This window comes from Mycetomoellerius zeteki, unplaced genomic scaffold (assembly GCF_001594055.1).
Source record: "Mycetomoellerius zeteki isolate Tzet28-1 unplaced genomic scaffold, Tzet1.0 scaffold498, whole genome shotgun sequence".
NCBI lineage: Eukaryota > Metazoa > Arthropoda > Insecta > Hymenoptera > Formicidae > Mycetomoellerius > Mycetomoellerius zeteki.
Genome location: NW_017257498.1, coordinates 119,037 through 142,041, shown reverse-complemented (window position 1 = coordinate 142,041; position 23,005 = coordinate 119,037). Strand labels below are relative to the sequence as shown.

The following is a 23,005-nucleotide window of genomic DNA, read 5'->3' as shown; positions in this document are numbered from 1 at the left end:
CTTCCAGCGAGGCACCGTTATTCAATGCCAACCACGTGTGAATCTCATCAGTAGCTGCGGATACACCTATATTTTTAAATAAGAATCATATAATATGCGCAAATATATGAAACAATGACACGAATTAAAAGATATAAGAATATATATATATTTTATATATATTTATATTGAATTTCATATATGTAATATGTTATAATTTCATATGAGAAAGCGCGTGAAAATATTTAAATCATACCTAGTAATTCATGTAGAGTTATACGTCGACTGGCCAGCAACTCCTTACTGGCGCTCCTGATCTCGAATATTAGTAACGACTGCCTCGGTACACCATCACCGTCTATATGGAAATCTATGCTAAACTGAGGATTAGGCATAGCTGGCAGGAGTCGCGATTTCGCGATAGTCTTACCGCCGTTAGGTGAGACAATCTTATCTGGACTGGTGCATCTAGAAATTCTTAATTTAATTATCTGTCGTCAATTAATGTCACCGCCGTCAATCATATTAACTATACTTACGTTTGAAGTTTTACTCGGCAGTATAATTGGGCAATGTGCGCTACGTGGAGACCTTGCGCCTGAAGAACCTTCCCTTCCACTCCGGAATACTTCTCTCTAGTGCCGTTGACAATTTTTAAATCTGAAAATCCAATGTTCTATTTTATTTTCAGCATTAAATTGTGAAGCTCTAATCACTTTTCGTTCTAAGAGAATAGAAGTCTGTTTATTTAAAATAAAAAAAACTAACATATTTATTTTTTATTTTGTTTTTTTTTTCAATTTTACTATTTTAAATGGCAACAACAATAAGAGTAACAAGTGTATTTAAAAGCGTCTTAAGTACAGCCTTAAGATATCATAAGTCAATTACAATCTATTAGCATTTTAAGATATTACTTAAGATGGTTTTGAAATAAAAACTGCGACTATAAATGTCAAAAGATCTGGAATGAAAATATCTGCATGACTATATGTTAACATATCATGTATAATGATAATATCGGCTACACACTAACCGTTCGGCCTCAATCTTAACCGCGGACTGGGCTGCCTTATTCTGCCTAACATGTCAGGTTGCGACACCGCGTGAGCAAGACCGGATTCCGACAAAAGCTCCGTGGCGTCAGCCTCTCCGCCACCTCTGGGTTCCAGACTCAGCGTGATACCCTTATTATCGTTTTTATCCTCTATAGTTACTTCCGAACGAAATCTACGAAGTTTTAAACCCCTCTTCACCTACAATTACGAAATATCTTAAACTGACGTTTCGATCATGAATAATTTGACGTGTTTACCTTCTGCTTCATCATGCGGAAACTGTTGTACTGTGGTAACTTCTTGCCAAAGTTCTGTTCAGGGCTGGGTGTCAAGCTATGATTGGAAGATCGCCTCTCTGCGATCACTTTGGTGGTGTCGGCCTCATCGACGGAATTACCCGCGACTGATTCTGTAATGACTTTCGGAATCCAAAAGCTTGATGTTCCGTTCATTTCGTTGGACTCTTTGCTGGTGATGCTAACTTTATCTATACGAAAAAATGTACCAAACTTCTGTAACCATATCGAACGACATGCTATTTATAAAAGTTTATATTTCCAAAGATGTTAAACATGATTAATATAAATAAAATAAATTAATATAAATATATGCTTGTGAATATGATATGAGTTTTTAAACATGACATTACCGGACTGGTTGGATGTGGTTGGCTTCAGGAGAGTGACAGTGCGTGGTGGAGGCGGTGGAGGTACAACCGGATCCAAATGTAGACGTATCTTAGATCTTTCCATAGAAGGCCTTCGCACAATACTCGACAAGGAATCAGGTTCGGTGTTCAAACGAGAAGAATTGTCGCTGACATTGCTGGTTGCATATGTGCTTTGTGTCTAGAGCAAATAATTTCAAGCGGGGATTTATAATGAAAAAATACTCGAAAAATTACAAGATGACGCTCACTGAACACAAAGTAACAGTAACATCATAACAATGTTATAATTTCCTACTCAATAATGTAACTGTTATGTACAACATGTCATATTACATTTATATTGTTATTAAGTAGAAAATTATAATATATATTAATGTAATATTGCTGTTCGTGTTTAGCGAGTGCTGAAATTATTGTTGCGCGAACATTACCTCGCTTCTTCCGATAAGATCTTAATTTTCAGCTCTATAGATCCCGTTTTGGTTTCTCTGAGCGGAAACCAATGGGACTGATCACTATTTGATAGCTTTCTGATATCGTCGAGAGTCAGTGATACTTTCCCAAGGTAATCCTTCATGCCAAAAGTATCATGATCCCATAATACCTATAAGGCCAAATTTTTAAAAATTATCCTCTCTATTCCAAGAAGAAATTTCAGTGCAAGATGTAAATGTGCATAATTACGATATCTAAAGCTTCTCCAGTCTTCGGCAAACCCATGATGGAACTTTCATCCCAACAAGGATTTAGCGTCTTCTTCTTTATGCTGCTCTTGTATTTTGTTTCGTTGTTTAGTTTCAATTCGCAGAAGGGATCGCTGAAGCCATTCAAATCTTTCGCAACGAGATCCTTCGCGCGCAACAACGTCACCTCCATCAAACCGCTTCCAGTGGACAGAAGACTGGATATATCGGAGGAGGCGGGATCTGTGTCCTTGTGCGTTAATAACAGTTTCTGAAAGTTTAAGGCTTTCGTGGACACGCACATAGAAATTTTTTTCCGGATAAATATAGGATTTTATACAGACTGCCTGTTGCATCCATGGCAAACTGTTCCGTTTGATTTTCGGTTCGTCGTCCAACGTAGTTGGAACCAAACTGCTTCTACGACTGTTAACTACTTGCTGTACACTTTTGATAGGATAAAACAGTACGGAGATCGTCATGGTGGAGGCAATGTTGGAACCGCTGAGCGTGAGTTCCTTTCTAACGATCCACGTCGTATCCTTTGAAAAAAATTACTTTTTATCGAGATTTTTTTACAGTATTGCAATGTAACTGTGCAGTAACGTGTAATAATATGAATTGAAGGATTTAAAACAAAAACAAAGTAAATCTATAATCTGTAAAGTATTTTAAGTACCACACTCATATTTTCGAAATAGTTCTTTCCAAATTATGATCTTTTTTATCTTCATGAATCGTCTGATTTCATCAAGGAACACTTGATTACCTGAGACAGAGATAGCATAGCCAATCCAAGCATGTCCGTATCCACTGATTTTACTATATTCCATGAATAAATGACAAAGCTCAGCGACACTTGCGTGTAATCTTGTACCAAAAATTGCGCTCTGCAGTCCCAAACTGGGGACGTAGTTGAGCGAACATAATGCGTCGTCTTTACCTACAAACACATAGAAGTTAATAGATTTTGCACACATAATTGCAAACATATTTTAAAATTGTAAATTGTATTTACCTTCTTTCGATTATTAAATAACATGCAATAAGGATTACATTGAGCAATATCGCCGTGGAGATTGTCAGCTGAATGAATGTAAACCACCAATACCCCTGAAAATTACAACGCATTACAACGGGAATATATCTTTATGTTGATTGATAAAAAAAAGTACACACAGACTCCCTACAAATTTCTACAAAGACACTCCCTACAAATTTTCACGGAAAAGCAAACGATAAAAAAAACATATAGGTTTAGCGTGTTTGAAGAAGCTTTACTGTTCGACAAGAGTCTCAATAATAAAACCATCAAGCGTATATTTAATTAAACATTGCGTCAAATCAAAGGACGTTGCACATAATCATGCTCAGATTTCACCACGATATTTCAATTAAATTTACCTGCTTTGTGCGCTTTGTGGCAAGAGTCTCGCGACACTGAAAATATTTTATATGATAATACTGATCGCGGAAAAAGAATGTTCAAATATTTTATAGAGATACATTCGTCGTGATTTAATATGATCAAATTACATAAGTATTTTTTTCGTTTTCGTATATTCTATGATTGCCTTGACCATATAAAATATAAAAAAAACTTTCAATTTATTGCATTTTCTTGGAAAAGGCAGTGATAAAAGCCAAAGAAAGACTAATAAAATATTATAATTATTATAAATATTATACACTATTCAACAAAATTGAAGCATTACTTGTAAAAATTTCCACCTTGTAAAAATAAGCAAATTTCAAGATGGAATAACTTCGTGAAAAATCATCGTATCGAGATGTTTAAAAAAACATTTTACAACTTGAAATCTCTGAAGCAAAAAAGGTCATTTTTTGTCTGAATGTTGAATAACTCGGTGAAAAAAAATCGTACAAAGCTTAATAAAAGAGCAAATTAAAGATAAACATTTATTCTTTCGAATGCTGTAAACAGCATTTGTGTGCAATTTTTAATTCGCGTCGCGAAACTGCAAATTTCGTAAAAAATTTAGAGATTTGATACATTTTCATTTATGTTTGTGTAACTCTATAAAATATCTGTAAAACCGTTTTTTAAAGTACCTACCTAAAAAGTAAAGATTTCAAGCTATAAAATGCTTTTTTAAACTTGTCGATACGATGCCTTTTCACAAAGTTGTTCCATTTTGAAATTTGTCTATTTTACAGGGTGGAACAGGTAATGCTTTAATTTTGTTGAGTAGTAAAAAATTTATTTTTTAATAAAAAAAAAAAACTCTTTAAATTTATTTTTCGTTAGATACAGAACATTTATGTCAATTTGTGGGGGTACTTTATACCTGTGGCTAAGATTGTATATGAGTCCGACCGAAACTTTTGCCGAAACTGAACCGAAACACTCGGCTACATGTCAATTTCAACCAAAACCGAAACCAAAATTTAAAAAAATAGGAATTCTATAAAGGTCATATATATAGATATGCTCATATATCATATACTTTTTCTTCATAAATATCATATCATTATCATTATTGAAACAATAATTAAATTTCAATCGAAATCGAAAACCGAAATTTCAGTTGTGTGTCAATTTTGACCAAAAAATATAAGTACTTCTTCTTCATAAATATCATAATTTATTAAACATCAAATTATTGAAATAATAATTACACATATTAAAATTAATATTTATGAAGAAGAGCTATATGGTTTCAGTCGAAACTGACACGTAATGAGTTTTCGTTTTCAGTTTCGATAAAAGTTTCGGTCGGACTCTATATATTAGGACTCTTATATTATATACTTTATATTTGTCTTTATATACCTGCAAGATGCATATTATCGGCCGTTAGTTCCGGTTGTGGTAAATCGGGATCCAAATGCGGCAGAGTGGTATATTCTAATCGCGCATTGATATTTGGAATATTAGCGCTATTGCGAGACGGTTTCTTTTGTTGCAACACTGTTTCAACGCTATCAAACAAAAGCAAATGAATTAACGGAGAATATTAAGTTTAATATTCGGAAACTTGTATTCACGTCAATACATAAGGCTGAAGAAATTGACATGAAATACTCGAGGGATGTATAGCATAGCGTGTAATTAAATGCGATCAATGCGACTTACATTTGTGAATTCTCCCAATCGTAAACTCCTAACGCTAATTCGAACTGCGCCAGAGTGATCGTACTAACGAGACGTTTCGCTTTCAGCTTGATGGTGATCCTCTCATTGTCTAACGGCCCGACCAAAAAAGATACGTCCTCGGTCCACGTGGAGCTCAAGTTCGAAGTAATTCGTCTTTGATCGCCCACCGTTACCACGAGCCATCTCACTTCATCAGCGACGTTCGCTAGCAATGGAGAAAGGCCAGTTAGGGACTTTCTAACGAGTCCATAATAGTCTATACTAATGGTTAGCACGTTATAATTTATAACAATTGCGTGTTTGACAGAAATCTCTACAGTATAAAGTAAAACCGTACGTCTTAACTATGTTAAATCACGCTAAAAGAAAATTTAACGGTCGATAACCGTTTCTTTCTAGATTTTAGTGTACGATTACTTGCAGTCTGCAGCCTAAAGGAAACTCACCAGAACAACCATTTTGGCATAGAACAACGGTGAGCACTCCTTGCGGCAACAAACTGGTCACGGAATCCAATCCAGGACCCGGTCGCTCTCGCGCTCTCAGGTTCAGCTCCAAGTGGCCTGGATCGACCAGCCAGCTGGCCAGAGCATCCGTGACCACCGCATGAATCCAAGTCTTGATCAGTGGCATCTCCATCATTTGCACCGCCCGTAGGATTCTTACGCTGAACCAGACGTCCGGCTTCTCCAGGAAACTCACGCTGAGTCCGGTCGCATGCGGAAACGGTGCCGACGCGTTCAGTGTTATGTTAACAATAATTGTGCCGGACAGCGATAGCTTCTCCACCGCCAGGTCGATGTCCATCCCCACGCTGTCGAAATATTTACAAAGAAAATATCCGTAAAATTATTTTAGAATAGAAAATAGATTTAGGAAAATTATGAGTGAGATCTTGATATCAAAAGCATAATGATTCGGGATGAAGAAAAGGCAAACTTGAAATATATTGTACGAAATTATTAGATTTCTAAATTTAATTTAATTAAACAAATGAATTGCAATTAATGATACAACAATGCCAAAATAAATTAATATTTGCGATTTTACTTAAGACGTTTTTGAACTATTTTTAATACAGTGAACACTTCGTTTCTCACCCTTTACCAAACAACCGCGTAGTGATGAGCATACGGAATTGCTCGCAGTCCAGCCGTAGGTCCGCTTCGATGGACAATTTAGTCTGACCGAAGAGGCCATTGGGAAGATCGTCATCACTGCAGCAATCGAGTGTTCTGACGCGAGTGATACACGGCGTCTGTTCGCCGAGAGTGAGTTCGCGTAATTCTAATGGGCCTAAAAAACGAGTATCTCTTTAAGAGCCACGATGAAATCGCTAAATGACCAAGTAATTGGAATCCTTCGAGCGGTCGGTAATTAATTTCTTTGACGAACTTCTTTGGCTTTCTCTCTTTCTCTCTCCTGTTGCATAACATGTATTTACACACAGAAAAATATTATTCTGTTGCCAAGAAAAGTAATTACTCAATTTATTTTTCTTCTTTCAAGTAACGATTAGTTTCAATAAAGAATACTTTCTTGCTAGTAATCTTAAAATGTACTCGTCACAAGTTTTAGAAATACTCAATATCATATACTCAAAATAAAAATTTATTCTCTTTTGAAGTACAATATATTATAAAATTTTCGAAGAAAAGTCAAATTTGATTAACTTGAATATTTAATAATATTGATGTAAGAAAATTTATTGGATCAGAAAGATTTGATATACTTCTTTCAATTCTATACAACAGATTTAGGAAAAGCGAAATATAGTCTAGAAACAAGAAATTTTTTTCTTGTTTGAAGTAAATTCATATTTTCAATTTAAATAAATATTTATCTTGGGACCAAATTTAAACATGACTTTTATATTGTTTCATAATGATGTTTTTTCATATAATATTTATCTTAATTATTTTGAATTAATAAATAGCGTATAATTATTTCATTTCCATGTAATCTCCTCAAATATTAATAATATTAAACTAAATAATAAAAAAAAATAAAAAAATATATAAAATGATAAAAAAATAATAAAAAGATAGAGAGAGAGAGAGAGAGAGAGTTAAAAAATTAATAATATTAAATGGTCAGTAGAAGCATGAAATTAAGAATGGTTACAGTAGGTTACAATAGGTTACGTTACATACCGTTAGCAATGACTCGACCACAAGCGTGCGATTACCTCAGCGTATATGTATTAAGCTTAGGGATCATAGGTTCTAGGGATCTTAGGTTCAAATTTTGCGATGCGATGCGTTTTTCAATAATTAATTACAGTTAATTAGACAGAATATGGGTATGCGAAACAGAAAAAATATAAATTGAACTGAAAAAATAAGAAGTAAAATAATAACAAAAAAATTATTTTTTTCGTTAAGATGTAACCGTAATCTTTTTATTACAAGTAAATATGATACTTGATTCAAGCAAAGGAAGAATTGTTCTTAAGAAAAAAAGATATCTTTTTTAAAACATATGGTTCTCTTCCATCGATTCTATATAATAAATAAATCGAATTTTTGGTTCAATTTAATATTCTTGATTGAAGTATTAAACTTTCTAGGATTCAGAATATATTTTGAATAAATTTAATGCTTGTGATGAACTTATGATAGACTTGCGGATATATGAACATTTAAAATACTTGAAAGAAGTCATTATTACTCTTGCGTACAGTATATCTTTTTCTGCGTGTACACAAAGTGTTCTTACCGAGTATACCGGGTTTGGCTTCATTAAGGAGAGGTTCCAGTCGTTCTTTCGCCAAAGAAAATATACTGGCAGCGCTGAATCTCCACCTGGGGAAATAATATTCGATACATAAACAACAGTTCTAATCGTTCTAACATTATAATCTATCGTTCTATCAGGATTTAATCGAAACTCTAGTTTTTGTTATCAGTTTATTAAATTTACATCACAGATAATCTTTTCAATCTACATGAATCCTAATAAAAATGAAAAGCTTGTCAAAGCATCAAAGAAGGGTGAACAGAGAATTTTAACGCTTCTTAAACAATTCATCGACTTTCCATTGACTCTTAGTGGTTTTGAATATTCATACACGCTCCCTGAACTCTCCCCAAACGCTCCGTAAAGTGTGCCCGAAATACATCTGTCACATTTTCCACACATTTAAAATATTTTTTTTCATTAATGTTTCCCAAACGCTCCACAACGCTCCGCAAAGAGTTCATGGAGAGTATCGATACGATTCCTAAACACTTCATTCATTGGTACTTTGTCTACGCTTCCTAAACGTTCCGCAGAGTACACGGAGCATTCAAATACGCTTTGTGTGCACTTCCAAGATATAGAAATAAAAAAATTTATTTTAAAACAGAGCGTCATTGAACTGTACAGCGAACGTAAACGAAGCGTCGTTGAGTAATACGCGACACCGTCACCAGAGGGACTTAGCGACAACTAACTTCTCGAATTTAAAAAACCGCACAGACTGGTATACCATAAAAGACATAGCATTGAACAATTTTTCAGTTGTGTTCTAATGAAATAATTTTTTTTAAGTGAGTCCCTAGAAGGGCTCTAAGATAAAAGCATAATATTTTTTTTTTTAGATGTTTACCGAATAAATGAAATATATTTTAAAATATTTTCATTTGCCAAGGACCACTTACCTCGATCAAATTTTATTCATGTTCGTCTAAGAACTCGACGATGCTCCATTTACGTTCTCTAGACTGCCTAAAGCTGATTCTACATTAGTCGCATCACGAGCATTGCGGTCCAATCAACATCAATCTAGCTCGACTCTGATTGGACCACAACGCTTGCGACATGCTTGCGACACTGCGATGCGACTAATGTAGAACAAGCTTAATCACGCTCCGTTTACATTCAACGAACATTCTGGGATGCGTTCCAAAACTCGACTCTATCAACTCCGAGTATCTTTTATCCTTGTTCAACATTCAGTGAAGAACAAGGATAAAAGATACTCGGAGTTGATAGAGTCGAGTTTTGGAACGCACCCCTACTCGTGCTTGCCGAAAAACTTATCTACGCTTTATTTATGTTTCTTTCTCTAACGTTTAGTTGACGCTTCCTTTAGGCTAGGTCCACAACCTTGCTTTAAGAGGCCGTAAGCCGTAAAACCTTAAGAAATTGTTTTAACAAATAGTAGGACTCTTTATATGAAAAATAAATATAAAACAATAACAAAAGGGCAAATTAAGAGTCAGTACGTTAAAAATATAGTTTGAAAAATTGGTGAAAGCATAAAAATTAAGTTAGATTACGTCAGAATATAAATATCACATTTAATTAAATAAGTTAAGTATCAAATAAATAACAGAAAATTCTACATAACAAGTTTCGGCTACACGATTGAGCCCTCTTCAGATACAATTTTACATAGATTCAATATACAATAAGTTACGAAAAAAAACGCATATTAAAAATATTCGGATGTAAAACTCTAAGCAGATCACATGCCATTCGCTAACCGTGTCTCTTGAATATCAAAAACCATGTGTAAATTATTTTAAAATTTCTCGGAGAAAAACGGTTGTGTGTGGTATAAGCCATTCGTAGGCACAAAGAGAACATAGCGCTACAATTAAAATATACTATCTCATACCTACGATCGTCGATACAGATCGACACATACTTAAGAAATTGACCAATCACAGTTGAGTATGAGAAAAATAATCGAAAAATAATCTGTAGTTGGTTAATTTCTTAGGGCTTTACGGCTTAGGGCCTCTTAAAACAAGGTTGTGGACCTAGCCTTACGTTTTCCGTGTTCCAATTTTCGCTTCTTACAGGTTTCGTTTACGTTTCCGTTACTCCACCTTACACTACTTCCCATACACTCCAATATAATCGCGTTATTGACATTCGCTTTACATTTTATTTTCATCAGGGAAATTGCTCAGGGCCTTCCCCTTTTCTTAAATCTCCACGAATAGATATCTCGAGAAGAATAGATATCTGCGATACGATTCATTAAACATTCAGTTTAATTAAGTGAATGGCCAGATTTTAATACGATAAAACGCTTTTTCAAGCGTGAAAAACGCGTACTGACGTTTCAGTGCCATAACGGGTGAGTCGTTTCCAGAATTCATCGTTAACGACATCCCATTTTCGCCATCGATAACGAGTTGATTTGCATAATATACGACGGCCTACGCGTATATTATGGCTTTCCTGAATAGATTAAAGGAAAGACAGGTAAATTAACACGTGCCTACGCACTTGTCATTTTTAGGATGCTTGGATAACATCTTACCCGTCCCAGTCCGACGCTTCTAGATTTTCCATCATGAATTCTCTTGTTAAATATATAGTAAATATATAGTAAATATTACTAAATATAGTTCTTTTATACGACACTTTAAACCAGAGTTGTTAACGTTATCGTTTTTAAATAACATGTTACAGTTACCGTTACTTGCGGTAAAAAGTAATACATTACTCGTTAATCGTTACCGATTGTAAAAGGAACGCGTTATCGTTACTTAAAAATAACGAAAAAACTGTTACCTTTTTCGTTACTTTTCAAAAAATAATTATATTTATATAAATATAGTTACATAAGAAAATAAATCGTTTTTTAATTTATAGTTTTGTTTTATTTTATATTTTATTAACTTTATTTTATTTTTTATTTTATGAGTTCTGTATTTGATTTTGATACTTTTGATACATATCAATTTACATTAGAAAAATAGCAGAATATTTTTTAACTTTGAATTATGATGGATTTATTTCCCTGAATCTTGAATTTTTCCATAATAACAATTGTTGTTCAAAATGTCCGTCTATTAGGCGGTGTCGAAGATTCAACAAAACGAATCCATCAATATTAAAGTCTTTCTTTTAAATTATATTCATCCTGAATGCATCTTTGACGCATCATGTGAACATAGCACACAAAACTTGATGGAAAAATGCGGAATAGCGCTGATTGGTTGCTTCAATGACGCATTCTCTATTCTATAGTCCTTTTCCGCACCGTGTGATTTCACCCTAACACTATATCAACGGAATAACGAGAAAAGTAACGTAAAATTTCATTACTCGTTACTGAAAATTGTAACTTAGTTACCGTTACTGTTACTCGCTAGGAAAAGTAACTACGTTACTCATTCGTTACTAAAAAAAAATAACGAAACCAGTAACTTCGTTACTTTTTTATGTAACGTTAACAATCATGCTTTAAACACATGAAAATTTTAAAATGATTTTTTCTGCTATTATTTGTATAAATCCTTATTTTTTTATTATCAGACTTTATTATTTAAATAGACAAATAAAACATACAATTTTACGAAAAATCATTAATTTATACATATTTATATCATTATCTTCTCTAAAAAAAAAAGACTTTATATAAACAACGGAAAGAACAGCTTCGCTGAGGTATTTAAAAATTTATTTAGTTAGATATATGTAGAGCTGAAAATAATTATATTGGACACGCAAGCACGACGATAATGCCGAATAAATGTTGACATTCTAGCAATCAGCTTAAGTCTTCCTTGAGTGTTTAATATAATTATTTTCAGATGTGTGTATATGTACATTAGTTAAATTTTTAGATACTCCAGCAAAATTGTTCTTTTCATGTAGAAATTGTCTTCATATTCATATCAGAACATCGTGTATACGGAACTAGTATTCTTTACAGGATGTTCGATTCCATAGAAATTTTTCCGAAGTCATCATTTCCTGCATTTGCATATGATCAAATAAGCGCCGTCGTTTTCTTTACGCTCATACAGTGCAAGTGTGTAGCATGTTGAATTCACTGCTTTTTCCTGACATGTAGATGTTCTTGCTAGTCGGTGAGAAACCCGCAGCCGAAGCTGTTTAGGAATGCTCGAACAGGTCTATCAACTATCCAAATAAGTAGCTACTCTTTCCACGCCTTATTGCCGCTTGCTGTAGGTACTGGCCGTTCCCAACCGCTGACAAACGAGAAAAGGGTGAAGGAAATCGTTTGAATGCGTCAATGAGACCGTCGGTACAATAGTAAATTTTTTTTCTTAGTATATAAATCTCTTCGAAATTAAATAGCAAATTTTTTTTAAACCAGAAATTAATTCTAAACTTTTTAAAAATTTTTCATCATCTTTCTTTCCAACAGAAAATGATCCATTTTTTGATAAATTTTAGCTCTAAAATGGGTTTATTTTTGCAGTTACCTATTTCTCTTTATTTGCTTAAAAAGAATTAAGATCCTTGTATGCGAGTTTGTACGTAACTTTATAAACCGATGGCATTTTGCAATTTATTTAAACGCGGTCAATTCTACAACATCGACTCGTTTCATTCGACATGTGTCGGCGATGGCGACAAGGATTTTATCCGCGGCATAGGCAGCAGAAACGTGAAAGGCCACATTCATACTTACTTGCGTCAGAAATGTGGATATGTTTACAAATGCGTATGTAGTATACTCGTTTCCGAACGAGGAGTTCATTCACCTATTGTCCGATGCGAGGACAATCGCGATATATACCCAGGGACATTACAGAGTTATTACCGCGAATTGCAGCTATACGGAAGCACGAGGTGAGGTCACGAAATATGTATACAGTAATAAATAAAGGATATATATGTATCGCTACGTTACATTTATACATAATAAATTTCTCTAGATACATTCTCCTTTCTATTATTTTTTGATTAATCGACAACGTTATACGTAATTATATCAATTTTAAACAATCAATTTCTCCGTTAGGAAAAATTTTTACCTATTAAAGAAAAAGAAATATCGATATGAATTGCTTTGTATAATAATCAATTTAATCACTTTTACAAACAAACCGCGATAAAATACTGTGATAAATAAATAAATTTTCTTTAAAATTTCTACATAGAAAGAACATTTACTGAAATATCTAAAAATCTAATAAGATATAGATTTCAAAATAATTTTTATGGACTATCAAAATATTATAATTACGTAGAACGCTTAAAGGGATCCTAAAGCCGTCTGTATTACGGACTAAATCATGATTTTTGTATAACAATTACTTTTTCCTCTTGTACAGATTCGAAAATCCTTTTCCAGGATTAAAGTATACGCATTAATAATGTATTTGTGAGGTTGATGCTGAAAACAACACAAAATTTTCTTAAGATTTCGATTTAGAAATTTTTTGTCATTCTCGGAATAAATTCCATCTCACGTATTAATGTGTATACTTTAATCCTAGAAAAGGATTTTCGAATCTATAAGAAAGGAAAAAGTAAGTCTTTGCAAAACACATAATTTCGTTTTAGGAGAAATATTTTTTTCTACGCTTTGAATCTTAATTCCATAAACTCAGTATTGTTTGTTCAAGTTATCCGAATTTCGCCTCACTTATTTGCAATCTACAAGTTATAAAACTTTTACATCAAGCAAATGGCCGCGTTCAGCAAAAAAAGCAGCTTTGCAACTATTGTAAAATTCTTGAATATGATTAGTCTTACCCTTAGTGTACCTTATTAGATCTAAATGTATAAATCATGTTAACCTCAGATGACAATTGTACACGCGCCAGAAAAAGTAAATTTTTTAATTTTTTTTCGATTTTCTCATGAAATCGTGTTTTAAGGGATTTCTTTTTATGCGTTCTTTAATTCTGTAAAAAACTTTGCAATCCATGAACCCAATTCGGAGATTTCTCCTAAAATGTAATCGTGATAAAATAGGATGACTTTAGGATCCCCTTAAGATGATTGCTAAAATGTCCAAACCTTTTGCAACATTAGGTACTCATTATGCTTGTGCGACCTACATAATTATTTTTATGATCCAAAAAATTTATTTTTAAATCTGTATCTAGCTAAATTTCTAATAGCGAATTCGGTCACTTGCACTACACTAGATTAGTGCATACTAAAAACTGCTTTACATGAAATTAACAAAGTTAAATGTAAAAGTATATAAATATTTTAATTATCTATTAATGATAGAGTCGTGTTATTTAACAAAATATATATAGATTTAGATTTTAAAGAAACGTTTAGATTTTAAAGAAAAAATATACATTCATTGCGCACCATCTATAGCACTAATTCCCATTAGCCATTATATCAATATTAATTTTTTATTTTATTTTAGAAATTACACAAATTTGTTTTATTTTTTTTAAATATATATGTATTATTTCATTGTCAAAGTTGATTATATTGTATCACTATATTAAGATATTTTATGTAAAGCAGCTTTTAATATGCGCTGATCCAGTGTAATGCAAGTAATCAAATTTACCATAAATACCTACTTCAGCAAAACCGATCCTCCGGTATAAGATTTTGAAGAAAATTCTTTTATTTTATTTTCATTTTTCAGTAAAATCGTTCTCTCTGTGTACCTATTGATGTAATAACGACGTACATTGACGTGTATTCTCCTTTCTGATTAGCTTCACCGATAACTGATGAAAACGGTACTTGCCACTTGTTGAGAAGCAGACTGAGCCACTCGGCAGTCTCATCTTTGTACAGGGCTCGTCTCCTACGTAATCTGGCCAGTTCGTGCTGCAATTCTGTCTGAAGAAGCCGGGAGACTCTCGCTTTAACGATGGTCGTTGCCAGTGCTAGGACCAGAATCAGCCACGCCAGCGACAAACCCGTTGCTCCTATTATCCAGGTGATCGCGAGTGCCACTCCGAGATACAGAGCGGTGCGAATTGCCTCTGCATCTCTCTGCAAAGAGATATTTCATCCGGTGCGTTCATGTGCATGTATCAAATAAATACGAAGAGTCTTATTTGTATCTTAACCTTTAAACCGTACATCTCCTTTGAGCACCTACTAATGATACACAGATGCGAATTGGGATTTGACATTTCTAATTGCAAGTCTCTCTTGAGGATAAAAACAAATTTCTTTAAAATCACTCTTTTCTGAGATATAATTTTCTCACAAATCCGATGGTATTACTCAAATTTAATGAAAAAGCATATTTAATATAGATGGGATAAATCGCGGTAACTGTTCATGCGCAACTGTCAAGAAATTGAAAATTTTTGTAATGCGAATTCGCACTAGCGTACGGGTTTGAAGATTAAATCTTCGCGTCGCATGTGTCGTTCAATGCAGCGGTAATCGAGTCGCATAATGCACTTACAATTAGAGTATTTACATTAACATCAATATTAAAAACTAGGTTAATGCTGATTAATTATTTATTATCTATTTGTGTTGCGTTTGTTATAATTAATTCCTGATAGAGTATGTAAAATGAAAACATTTAAATTAAAGTTTAATTAGAGTTTGCTATGGAGAATCATTCGCTCTCACTTAATACTGCTACTAATATCTTATATTTAATTAATTGAAAAATATATTTTTAATTAAATTCGTTGACGTATATATTACTCTGTTTTATATATAATATGATTACGTTTCTCTTCTCTTACATTCTATGTAAATTTAGTGTACTGTCAGTTATTTCTTTCTTTTTAACATGACTAATCAAATATATTAACGTTCTTTCCGTATCATATAAAAGGATGTATATTTAAAATCGAAAAACTAACACAATTGTGAAACTTAAACCTATTAGAAGTAAAACATCAAGATATAAGAATTATATCTTGAAAATAAATATAAATGAGAATAGAAAAATCAATGTGTCTCTCTCTCTCTCTCTCTCCCCCTTCGTTATACTTTTCTCTGTATACTTTCAAATATATATATATATAGTTCTTTTTAGTGTTTATTATAATTACCATATAATTTTTAAAATACAAATTTCTTATTTTTCATTTTTCTCAATACGCTACGTGATAAATACCAGGCAGAAAAAGTATGTTAGTGCATTACGCGCAACCTTGCCGTATCCACGTAAAGACGCATAAAGGAATACCTATTAGCGATACAAAACAACCCTGCAATGACAGTCCGCTCGCAGCGTTCACTTGCAGCGTATTATTAACAGCAATTTATTCCGCGAGAGACGTTAAGACCGTACAACCGTACATATCGCAATTTCAGAATATTCTTGGAAAATATTTTTGTCCCCGGGCCCGCGAAATGAAAGCGACGTCACGCGACACGTTGTCCAAGAAGTTGTACCTTCGTCTTGCTAGGATGTAGGACATGATCCCTACATGTTCACACGCGACGTCGCGTGTATGCAACATCGAAGAAGTCTCTCTGACGTCATCGAAGAACGTCATTAACCCCGGTAGTTAAATAATAAATCGTTAAACTGTAATTGTTGTACAAGAAAGTTTCACGATCTTATATGGAATTTTATATACATGTGTATATATGTATGTATGTGTGTGTGTGTATATATGGAAATGGAGAAGATGCAAGTTGTTGCTGAATAAAGATATCTGAGTAACTATGAAAAAGGAATAATCGTATACCTAATATAAGAAAGAGAAATAATTTATATATTCTAACTCTAGTCTAAAAAGAGTAAAATTCTTGGAATAGAGTCTAATAATTCTTGGAAAGTCTGTTAAACAATTATAAACATTGAGAAGTTTAATTCGAAATTTGTCAACTGATTTTGAAGAGATTTTCCTTGCGCAATTTATTCCGCGTTTGCGAAGTAAAATGCGCTTCGCTCTTAAAATTAAATAGAGCGATATTAATGCGAGAGATGAGGTCTCTCTCCACGCATCTCCCGTTCTTGTCTCGAGGTCACGTTTGCGAGCACGTTCTCGCTCGCAAACGTGTGTCCTTGCGCAATAGTAATTCGACCTGTTCTGTCAAGAACATAACATTTCATTAATTGGAAAGTTATCCAACGTTAAGAGAAGCTTGGTGAGATCGTAATGTACGTACTAATCCCCGAACAAATGAAAGTTGACAGAACTATTTCGAGAGTTTCATTTTCCCCATTTACGAAATTACAGCGAAGCAAATGTTATTTATCGACGAAATGATTCAGTTCTGCGTCACAGCTCGTTCTATTTACGCCAATTTTAATTAGAGAAAATGCTACAGTCCTGCGAAAAATAATTCAAAACGATTTCTTTGGACTACCTTGTCTGGAAAAAATGCGCTTTCTAAGAATTATTTTCATATTAATTAGATTATATAGTGAGATACTTACGATCTGGTGAAAATTAAATCAGTACATGTTTAGTAAAATCTTAAAAATAATCAGAATTTTCATATCTGAAAAAGAGAGTTTTTTCAAATGACCGGCTTGTTTCGACTACAGCACGTGTATGAAGTTGATCTCGAAGGACTTCGCCTTTTAAGTAGAGTGCTAATTACTCTCGGTAGTGGAGCTAGAGAAGAGTGCGAGATAAAGATCGTTCGAGAAATCCCACGAGTTCCGTGACGGAAAGTGTTACTTCAGTGACTTCCCACGCAGATAATAATTTCAGTTCTGCATCCATAAATTTAGATGTCGAATAATAAGTCGGCACTCATACAATGTGCTTTGACTTTCATTATTCATCTCTAATATGGAATCGACTGTTTTTCTACTAAAATAGTTAAGTGCCAATATCTTTCAAGCTGCAAATTTTTACGACATTTAGATAAAAATGTCTGATCAGTTCATTTAATTTTAAGCCAATTTTGCTCTCTTGAAATTTTATTTCGAAATAAACATTTTGAAAGAAAAATGAGTTTTTAAGTTTGATAAAATCTGTGTTTTAAATCAAAACTGATAATCTTGAGGTATCCTATATATACAGCATTTATTATGTAGCATGCAAAGAATATTTAAACAGTTTTAGACACGGTTTGTAGGTGAGATTTCTTCTTCTCAAAATTCAATTAGATCGACATGAAACATCAACAAGCAACAAAGCTACATGAAACTTACAAATTGCTGCTAATTTGATAGGCAAAGATACATTTCAAGTTACTCACCAATAATAATTTTTACATTTTCTCTAATTAATCGGATACTTTATTCATCAAAGAGTACATGATTTCTTTCATACGTGATCGTTTCTGTTCATGAAATTTTGCTCACGCTATAATTATTATTATCGTTAAATCATAAACTTTCCATTAAAAAGATATTCTACTATATAAATTGAAAATCCAAATTAGATATATAAATCAACAAACAAATCAGTCCTCTGGAACTGTAAAACGGGGCTGGAGCTGAATGCACATCTTCGTGTTATTTTAAACGTTTCTATGTAGTCAAAGTTTAAATAGGTCGACTTCGAGGCTTAAAACCGCAGAGGCGAACATAAAAAATTGTTGAGTTCAATAACAATAGCCACAATGCGGCCAGCAACGTCAGTGAACGTTCAACGATGCGCACGAGGTGTGCATCGCGAACGCCCATTGCCAAGTCGTCACGGTTCTTTTCTTCTTTATGGGGCATTGTACCCGATCGCTTTTACGGAATTGACGATTTAACTCGCGTGGGCTTCTTTGAAAAATACCCACCGCGCACAGGGACACCAGGCATTGAAGCTACATATGTACGTGCTCGCGAGAAACGTTCCATGCGAGTATTTGAGCTTGTTTCATACGTATACATATGTATATTTCGCACGATTTAATAACACGATTGTAACTTCGTAGCGCAAGAAATACGTGCTCCAATTTTTAGCGACGAATTTTTTATTAGACTTCAATATTTCATAATCCCTGCCTAATTTTATTTTTTAATAGTCTTCATTCTAGTCTAATCTTCTTAGTGCATATAAAGTTTCTTTTTTCCTATTAAAAAATTACAGGGTAACAAAAAATTTGATCACAGTGTTCTGTGTTTACCAAATCATTAGTAAGTAATCTTATGTATGTTTATAAAAAAAACAAACTCCGGAGTATATTAATTATATTTTATTAAATATAAAAAATAATAATATTTACATTCAAAAGTAATTTTATAGAATATTAACTTTTGTACTTTAAGACGTTTCGGATGCATCAGCGCATCTTTCTGTACGGATAAATTCTCCCAAGCAGATAATAGAGTGGTTGTCAGTTTATCAATCAAAAAATTTTTTAGTACAGAGTTTTTCCGATATTTAATAAGATGTAACTAACATATTGTAGAGTTTGTTTCTCTAAATATACGTTACTACTAGATAACAAGCTGATGCTATTTGTCGTCATTTTGATGTTAAATAAAGTCAACTTGCTAAGAGTAATGATTTGCTTGAAACATACAAAACTTCGTGACCAAACTTTTCTGTCACTCTGTATAGTGTATATGTGATATAACTTTTAAACGAATCGAAGAGCTGGAGAAGAGCTCGAGAAAAGCTTTTTTCTCAAATGCCCATTTATATGTTAATAAATTGAAATGAAGAGTCGTGACTAAGGTATACACATATGAGAAGAAATGTCTATGAAGAAATGACCTATTTCTTAACTGGTGTGTGATGACTCGGCATACGAGAGAACAGCACGCGCGTTCTCAATTGTTGCGTTATCAAGAATTTATTATTCGGCTTGATCAAGCAAAAAGTCGATGATAAGTAGCCGTACCTGTGCTTTTTGCGCGACGGCGAGGGCGAATTCTTCGTCAGGCGCGGGATCGTCGGGTGTCATGTTGGTGCCCCCCGCCGCACCGCCGCCGCCAACGGTACTGCTAAGGGATCTGACTGGACCCCCCGTCGAATACGGCCAATTACCAACAAGACTCCCGCCTCCGATGGATTCGCGCTTTCCTGAAAGAGAGAAGATACAACAAATGTAACATTATAGAAACATGTAGGGGAAAGTGGGCGAATTGTGCGCACCTAAGGGAAATTTATTATCCTGGAATGATTGTCCAAGTTCAAAGCAATATAAGTATGGAAATAGAAACTATAAACATTCTTTTACCATTACGTATCCCCATATCGAACAGATTTTCATTCAATAAGATTATATTTAGCAAAAAGGAAAAAACGGAAAAGCGAAAAAATTTCTCGCGCGTTGGGTAATTGTGCGCAAAGCAAAAGTAGTCGTAGGAAATGAATGAATTTTATGGAATGTTGACGAAGAAATCAGAAAATATATTTATTATATTGCAATATAAATATATTAAATATATTTTAAATATATATTATATATATTTTAAGCAAAAATACAAAACTAATATAATAATAATACATATAGATTTTGGTAAAATAAAGTGGCAAAATAAAATAATAATGCAAAGAAAAAATGAAAAAATTAGTGCCAGTCATATAGTGTATGGAAAATGGGTAATTGTGCGCATTTCAAAACGCTTGCGCAGAGTTGCCCACCGCGACCTGACTCGATATGAAATATGATTACTTCAACATTTCTTAACCAAACTTAATAAATAAGCTCAAAAGACGCACATAATAACATATTTTAATAACGTATACTTTAAACAAACAAATTAAAAATACGAATTTACTACCTTATTTTTTGAATGCTAAAATAACAAGAAAAGATGTGATTTCACTTTTTTGTATTTCTCTGGTTAGCAACGTATTTACGTCGTATCTTTTGTAGTTATGTCTTAAGAAGACGACCTCCTGCGTAAAAATTTCACCACAGTGATGTCTTCATCCATTGGAAAAGTACCAAACCGTGATGCGCACAATTACCCGCTGCGCACAATTCCCCCACTTTCCCCTATGACATAGAGTAAGGGGTTGCCGAAATCGCACCACTTTTTACTTAAAGGCTCATAACTCAGAAATTATGAAGAATGTTCTTAAGCATTCTTTTTTACAGCATAATAAACTGTACTCTTTTCACTTTCTAATGTAATTTTTTCATAATTTTTTTGCGCTATTATAAAGTTTAAAATCAGGATTTTTTCAGTATGGTGCGAGGAAATTCGTTGCCTAAATCGCACCACACCAATATTCCTCATTTAAAACATTATGATAATGTAAAAAATTTAATAATTACATAAGAAAAGGAAAAAATTGTATTTTATTATGCTGTTAAAAACTTAAGAATATATTTTTCGTAATTTCTGAAACACATGATAATTTCAAGAAGTAATTTAAGAAATTTCTACGTGAAACAAAATAAACACTTCGTAGATTTACAATATACATTTTTACATAATAATGAATGGAATAAAAATGTAAGAAATGGAAAAATATTAGGTAACGTGCGATTTAAGAAGTTAGATTATGGTGCAATTTAGGAAACTAGAGCATTTTTTGAACTTTTATTTATTTTATCTATAAAAAAAATGTAAAGCAAACTTTAATCCCACACTGTTAAATTTATAGTCTCAAATTTAACTTAACGTGAGTCGCCACTGCTCCTACTAAATATATAGTTATTTTTTACCAAAATGATAGTTAAACTTGATAATATATCGGGTTAAATTGACACTGTATAGTGTTAAATATAACTATTGTTTTAGTATAAAATAACGATATAATTGAGTAGGAGCAGTGGCGACTCACGTTAAGTTAAATTTGACACTATAGATTTAACAGTGTATTAATTTAATTTTAATAATATTCTAATCACGACGAATGGTTAAGACTTAGGCTATTTAACTTACATTTTTTGTAAATCTGCTATGAAATACGTTGAAAAATAGCAACTCTATCACGATTTTTTTATTTATGTAAATAACAACGCTCTTGTTGCATTTCATGTCACGAGTATAATGAGTAGCAAGTTTAAGCGAGGCTTAAAACTTTCTCTGTCTATGTTTCTTTTTCAGCTTTAAAACGAGACAGAGGAAGTTTTAAGTCTCGCTTAAAGTTAAAGTAACATTGATGCAATCGGGCCTTAATGACATAAAAGATGACGATAAATTCTGTTAATCTTATGATTGTAATTATTTGTAAATTGATTTTCTCATATCTGTCAAAGGAAGCTTAAGAAATGAGATCCTTTACTTTCACATCCCAGATAGACTTGTATGACGATCACGATATGCACAAATTAATTTACTGAAAATTTAGAACAATTTTATAATCATTTATGACATTATAAAAGCGAAAACGTTTATATTAAGGAAAATATAAAATTTAGGTTATTTGAATGATTAAATTTTTTGTTATAGAATTACAAAAACATATGTATGAAAATATATCTTCAGATCTATAATATTCGTTTTACGATATTGCTATATGAAATATTTACATCATACATAATTAAATGAAATACATCGTATAATGATGCACATTTGCAATTATCATGTGATGCTATAGAAAGCTTAAATAATTTTTAAATTTTTCTTCATTTCATGCCGCATAAAGTAAGATAAATATACTGTAAAATTTGGGTAAACAAATGTCGATTTTGATATACCGAATTTTGTTGAAAGAATTCGTAATCCTGATGTGATGTCATAGTAAGCATAAATGATTTGTAAACTTTTACTTATTTCATGCCGCATAAAGTAAGATAAATATACTATAAAGTTTAAATAAACATGTCGATTATGAAAAATTCGCGCGAAAGTCCACAGAAATCACGCAGTGTGGCGTTGATTTTTCCATCGAAAGTTGCATGGTTTGAAGAGGGACACATGATGGAAATGTGGACTTGACCTTGAGTGACCTTGTCAAAATCAAGTTAAGGTCATTAATGTTTTTTTTCTTAAGTAGAATCCCTATTTTTTATTACATATTCTTGTAGCTAACCT

At 33.0% G+C, this 23,005-nt stretch overlaps 1 protein-coding gene across 1 annotated transcript in view; it reads right to left on the bottom strand.

The window, feature by feature from the left end:
• Positions 1-23,005, bottom strand: part of LOC108727469 (extended synaptotagmin-2) — a 66,445-nt gene that overhangs the window by 1,540 nt on the left and 41,900 nt on the right. Inside the window, exons 2-21 of the mRNA XM_018455612.1 lie at positions 19,912-20,093; positions 14,936-15,186; positions 8,227-8,312; positions 6,609-6,804; positions 5,955-6,322; positions 5,488-5,713; positions 5,185-5,333; positions 3,795-3,830; positions 3,409-3,503; positions 3,160-3,333; positions 2,735-2,932; positions 2,392-2,661; positions 2,139-2,311; positions 1,942-1,954; positions 1,687-1,885; positions 1,295-1,524; positions 1,016-1,235; positions 519-639; positions 236-447; positions 2-66 (exon numbers count right to left, since the gene is read on the bottom strand). Coding sequence (XP_018311114.1) covers positions 2-66; positions 236-447; positions 519-639; positions 1,016-1,235; positions 1,295-1,524; positions 1,687-1,885; positions 1,942-1,954; positions 2,139-2,311; positions 2,392-2,661; positions 2,735-2,932; positions 3,160-3,333; positions 3,409-3,503; positions 3,795-3,830; positions 5,185-5,333; positions 5,488-5,713; positions 5,955-6,322; positions 6,609-6,804; positions 8,227-8,312; positions 14,936-15,186; positions 19,912-20,093 — 3,464 coding nt within the window. The remainder of the gene's footprint in view (position 1; positions 67-235; positions 448-518; positions 640-1,015; positions 1,236-1,294; positions 1,525-1,686; positions 1,886-1,941; positions 1,955-2,138; positions 2,312-2,391; positions 2,662-2,734; positions 2,933-3,159; positions 3,334-3,408; positions 3,504-3,794; positions 3,831-5,184; positions 5,334-5,487; positions 5,714-5,954; positions 6,323-6,608; positions 6,805-8,226; positions 8,313-14,935; positions 15,187-19,911; positions 20,094-23,005) is intronic.